Below are 5,957 nucleotides of genomic sequence, written 5' to 3' on the forward strand. Positions count from 1 at the left end.
AAATTTAACTTTTAAATTTGAAGTATAAATAGAAGAATTTTTTTCGGAGTAATTGATTTCTTAATAAAAAAACAAGAATTAATCATGTCTTTGAACGCAAATATGACAAATTTTAAAAAGTATCATCCTACTAAAATTTCAAATGTATTACTCTTATTCAAAATAGTGGACTTAGTTTATGAATCCAAATTGAAAAAGGAAGCTATCTTTTGAAATTCAAAAAAGTGTATACAAAAAGTTTCAAGATGAGGAAGTATAAAACAAGGGTGCTAATAACATTCTCCTAATAAACGATTTTGAAAGCAACTATCCTATTTACAAATTTTCGGGCCGAGCTGGACCGGTTTAATTCAAACCGAGTACCCATGCGCTTCATCCTCCAACCAAACCCGGTTCGAGCAGAAAGTAAAACCCTGTGTGTTCGAATTGAAACCCTGAGTAGAATCAGTGTTCGTTAGAACCAAAAGCGCTTCTACTCCATAATCACTTATCAACACACAATGGCTTCCTCAAACAATTCCATAGCAGAAAACAAAAAAGCCAAAAAACCAGAAACCTCAACACCTACCAGCAAAATCAAAAAGGAAAAAGACGTAGAAAAATCCAGTGAGAAGAAGAAGAAGAACAACGAGGAGATCAAAAGCAACAAGAGTAAGAAACTCAAGTTCGCCAATGGAAATTCCAAAGAAAAAGAAGATAACGGAATAAAACACGAGAACGACATTGAAGAAGAAGAAGAAGCGAAAACGAACGTGTTTCCGATGAGTCGAATCAGGACGATAATCAAAGCGGAAATCAGCGATTTGCGTGTTACTCAGGAAGCTATATTGGCGATTAACAAGGCTGCGGTATGTTTATGAACATTTATATTTTTTTTGTTGCTATAGTTTTTTTTTTTTTTCGTTTTTTGTTATGGATTTTTGATTTAGTGTTTGCGTTTTATTTTTCTTTGCAGGAGAAGTTTCTTGAACAATTGGCTCTGGAAGCTTATGCTTGTTGTGCTCAGGATCGTAAGAAATATCTAAGTTACAATCACCTATGTAATGTCTCTTTCAATTTCTCTATTTTTTCGTAAGCTATTATGTATTTACTTGCTGCTTAGTTGCTTGTGTATTTGAAACTATGTGATTTCCTTTTTGTGCAACGATATGCGAGTGTATGAAGTTAGGGTTAGTCGTAAGGTGATCTTCCTGATTGATATCAATGGGATTTATAACTGATTGTTTATTTGGTATTAGTAATTTTTGTTGTTGTTGTAACCTGTAATTTTGCCTGTGTAACTCTGTGAAACTTCATATTGAAGGTGTGCTCGGCGTCTAGTATGTGTCGGTGTCCGACACTGAATCACATGGTTGCATTTAAATTATTATTTGTGTTTAAGTGGTAGTGTCAATATAGTGTTTGTGTCGATGCTTCCTAGCCGCTCACCATATGGAATTTAAGGGGTTCCTTTCTTAGTTTTTGTAAAGCTATTAAGCTATAAATATAGAGTAAATGCTTTTGAAGAGAGTGATATATTCCGCTTGAACAATTAAGAATTGATGTATGAAACTTATCAATTTTTACCTCCCTATGTATGGTTATCTGTCCGTGTTTCGTATTTGACTATTTGTTAACTTGTGATTGGTGGTTGACCTGTTTTGTTGTGTTTTCCTGCACAAATATTTGTCTTGAATAACAATGTAGTTAGGACTTGACATTGTTCTTTTGTATGCACTTTGAAATGGAACTGCCTGAGTAGAATTCTTAGGCATTATGAGTTGCACTTCTTAGATGAATAATGGGTGGGTGAGGTGAGTTTTTGATAGGAATTTGGATGAAATCAGCATGAAGTTTTTCCCCCATACTAAAATGTTACCAAGTCTACTCAATCAATCATGTTAAACCTATCAATTCATGGGAGCCCGAGGGCATGTCATGTGATATAGTATCCACCTAGTCATTTTATATAGCATTTTGCATGTAAATTTTCTCTCCATGTGATATCAAGTGGGCAGAATTTTTAGTTTCATCCGTTCACTTCTCAATAATTTCAACCCATTCACTTATAAATATCACCACTTTGTTTTATAAACTATGAAGCTCTGACACGCCAATCAGAAGGCGTGTCCCTGCACGAGACATGTATCGGACACCGAAACGCGTACGACACGTATCAGACACGTTTTTGAAGTGTCCAATGGAAAATAAAAATAAAAATGCAAACGACACGGATAAGACACACTATTTCAAATAACAGACACATCAACCTCTCAAATTCACCGAATTTTAAAAAATAAAAACGTTTTTTACAATTCATTTTCCATTTCTCCACTATAAAAAAACTCCTATTCCTTGTTTTTTCATCTTCTCTGTTTGTTTTCATCTTCTTTATTTGTTTTCATCTTTGCCGCATGCCACTTTGCCGCACTCCGGTATTCCACCGTCGCCCCCGTCAGTATTCCACTCTTTCTCTTCCAATACTCATTCTTTTTCTTTTTTAATTGAAAGTACTCAATTTAAGTCTTTTTTTGGTTGATTAAGAGTACTAAGTTTAATTATACATACATTCTAGTTCTCATTTTAGACTCTTTATAGATTGTGCTCATAAACTGCATTATTTTATTATTATATTAAATATATATCCGTGTCTGTATCCTATATTTTTTACATTAATAGTGTCCTTGTGTCTGTGTCTGGGCTTCATAGTTTATAAATCAATATTCTGATCGACATGAAATAAAATTGACCTATTATTAAGCTAGGGTTAAATGGTGTTGAGCTATGGTAAAAACTAAAAACCATTCAAATTCTTCAATGCTGTGAAATAGAAAGAGGAATGTGAATGCTTATCTAATCCTTAACTTTGCTCTTTTGTAGAATTTCTGTCATTCCAAGCTATTACAAATATTACCTTCTCTTTCCCTATGCCTTATTGAAGAAAATGTCTATCATGAATAAAAAATTGTCAGGTTTTGAAAGCAAAGTAATAAATTCAACTCAATGAGTTAGTTACTGGCATTTAATTCACTGCAAGCCTTTTGTTTTGATAATTTTGTTCTACCTCTATCAATAAGAGAAAAAGTGAGGAGGGGGAAGTTCAATAACTCAATTTTGTAAAACCTTTTTTTTTGTGTTTTTGGTCTTCACTTGACAGTGTTAAAATTGAAAATGAACCAAGTCCAACACAATATCTAATATTTAATCCATGGCTTACATGGGTTGTAGAATTGGTACTTGCTATGTCCATGATAATTGATCCTTGTGCATGTTTATTTGTTTGCTTGGTTATGCATTGTGACTTAAAATTTCCCAATTACTTATTAGACCGTTGCTGACAATGGCTTTGTGTTTCAGCAAATGTTGTTAGTAAGCAAAAAAGATTCGACTTTCTGTCTGGTAACTTCTTATCCCTGTTGAAACTTTCCCTCAGTAACTATTGAAATATTTGAAGTTTACTCTTCCATGTATTTATTTAGCACTAATTAAAAAGATTCCTGCACTGCGTTTGCTTGTCTAGATTTTGTTCCTGAGAAAGTGAAAGCTGAGGATGCATTAAGAGAGACAATCTCAAGAGGGGAAAGAGGCGGTTAGGAAATGTAAAGCAAAGATAATTGATAATCTAATTCTGTACTTTTGTTTAATCTGTTACATTCTGGAATGGAAATATGTATGATGGTGAGTAATGCACTGTCTTGCATTTCCATCATGTATTTACCTTTTCTTTAATGTCCCATTCTCTTATGGTTAGGTATTTTTTTCCAGGGATTATGCATACTCCATGCCTGACATTGCTTTATCAGCATGCCTGTAATTTTTTGTTTTCATCTTAATTGTATTGAAAATTTGGTAACATATGAACTTGTATCAGTATGCCGCCCAAATATGAACTTGTAGTCAAGTATAAAACACTAACATTCTGCACTTATGTTAATCCCTGCTTCATTCTGAGTTTCAAACAAATTCTGTTTTGTTTCAGCAACAACATTTGATAATATCTGAAAGTACAAAGTATGCAGATTTGAAACATAATCTGTCAGTTGTATAAACCAAAATTTTGTCAACTGTAACTACAACTCATTTGAGTTTCAGAATTCAAAGTATTTCATATTCCTTCTTTGTTTGAAACCTTAAATTTACCAGCACTGAACACATTTCTCATACTTTTCTCTTGCGTTTTCTTGTTTGTGAAAAATCCATTTTTATTGAAAAATTAGAAATATCGCAACCTTAGAGATACCCCCTCTAATCAACAAGAAAACTAGATTAATATAACATACTAACGACAGAACTTGAAAAATTAGAAATCTTGCCAACTACTGAGAACATAACTGTACTCCAGACTCACCCGAACTCACCCTTTGACTGGGAACTCTGGACCTTTGAAAAATTAGAAATCTTGCCAACTACCATAAGACTAGGCATGACAACATAATCGTACTCTGGGAACTCCAGACCTTGTAAAATTAGAAATCTTGCCAACTACCATACGACTATGCATGACAACATAACCGTACTCGAGAGCCACCCGAACTCACCCTATGACTGGGTTTGAATGTTCTCTGATAAAATATAAATTGATATTTTGATTTGTAATTTAGTATTTTAAATATTTGAAATGTATTTTTGAAATTTTTTTCTATTGTTTTATTTTATTATGGGTTAAATAAGTTTTTGGTCCCTATAAATATTGCAGTTTCATTTTTAGTCCCTCCCTGCCTTTAGGCAACGGGTTTTACAAAAAAACCACCGTTGCCTAAAAGCCGAGAGGGACTAAAAATGAAAACTGCAATATTTATAGAGACCAAAAACTTATTTAACCCTTTTATTATTGGTAATTAATTTGATGTTAGGAAAAATGAATATTTCTATTAAAAAAATTGATTTCACTATATGGATGGTGGCGGGGCAGGGATGCCCGAACCTATTTAAAACGAGTTTGAGTTTTAATTCTTCATTTCCATTGAAGATTGGGGCAAAAAACAAAAATTGTTCGGAGATTCGGGTTTAAGTATGGGGAGGTAAAAACCGTCTCCCGTCCGTCCCGTAGCCCATACGTTGTGTTCTAATGAATTGCTAAATTAAAAGTTGATCATTGTGAACATATTTTCACATGTTTCTATCTAAAGTATTGACTCAAATCTAGCCTAACAATCTATGTTGACATTCAAACAGACCCGAAAATGAGATATACAGACAGTGGTCCAGCTTGCAAAATTGTTAAATGTCAATGGTGATGACTGATGGCTATCTCCATCCAATTTCTTAAATGAATTACTATTTACCTGAAGTAGACCTCTCAACAGTTCTCACAGACCATGGTGCTAATAAAATATTCTGTGCAGCTGACTTTACCTCAGCAGAAATGTTCTACATATGTCATCATCCATTTTGAAGTTAATTAGTACATTCACATTTCTCATTAAAATCAATTGAAAAAACATCTAACAATTACAGTAACACACTTATTTTTAGAAACTATACCATAACAGAAATTTCCATCACCTTTAAATAACTATCTGTTAATCCATCACTCTTCCACAACAAACATATTTATGTTAACAAACTTAATCAGCACAGTCCCACTGGCAATAAACACCAAACTAGCACTAATAATGCATCGTAGTTCAAAGGCCAACATCAACAAAATTGATTCAAGTATAACCCACTTCATGTTTCTCACACAAACCTAATAATATCATCAAACATCATCAAAATGTGCTTTAAAAGTAAAATTATTAAGACTTGTTCCTTAAGTTACCAGAAATCACTTGATTTTTGTTGCTATTTCAGAAAATTACAATTTACAAGTTACCAGCAAAGTATTGATCATAGAGCTATTTTTTTCTTCTTTTGTTTTTTGCTTCCTGATATTTCAAGCAAAATATACATCAAATTAGCCTAACTTTGATACACCACCTTTCATTGATGTGTATGCTGACAATTAAAGCTTCTAAAGAAACACTTCACCAAACTTC

General features: G+C 33.2%; 1 protein-coding gene across 2 annotated transcripts; it reads left to right on the top strand.

Annotated features, from left to right (window-relative positions):
- Positions 1 to 408: 408 nt before the first annotated feature.
- LOC131628524 (DNA polymerase II subunit B3-1-like) lies at positions 409 to 3,924 on the top strand. 2 transcript variants are annotated; one of them, XR_009291841.1, is made up of 5 exons: positions 409 to 848; positions 956 to 1,040; positions 3,337 to 3,378; positions 3,500 to 3,657; positions 3,745 to 3,924. XR_009291841.1 is itself a non-coding variant. In XM_058899356.1 (4 exons), the coding sequence occupies exons 1-4, from the start codon at positions 501 to 503 to the stop codon at positions 3,571 to 3,573; spliced, it is 549 nt and encodes a 182-aa protein (XP_058755339.1). In that variant the 5' UTR covers positions 409 to 500; the 3' UTR covers positions 3,574 to 3,924. The 2 variants fall into 2 exon arrangements, 1 of the variants encoding a protein (XP_058755339.1); XM_058899356.1 differs by having other exon boundaries at positions 3,500 to 3,924.
- The last annotated feature ends 2,033 nt before the right edge of the window (positions 3,925 to 5,957 follow it).

The sequence above is a fragment of the Vicia villosa genome, unplaced genomic scaffold (assembly GCF_029867415.1).
Source record: "Vicia villosa cultivar HV-30 ecotype Madison, WI unplaced genomic scaffold, Vvil1.0 ctg.000460F_1_1, whole genome shotgun sequence".
Classification (NCBI taxonomy): domain Eukaryota; kingdom Viridiplantae; phylum Streptophyta; class Magnoliopsida; order Fabales; family Fabaceae; genus Vicia; species Vicia villosa.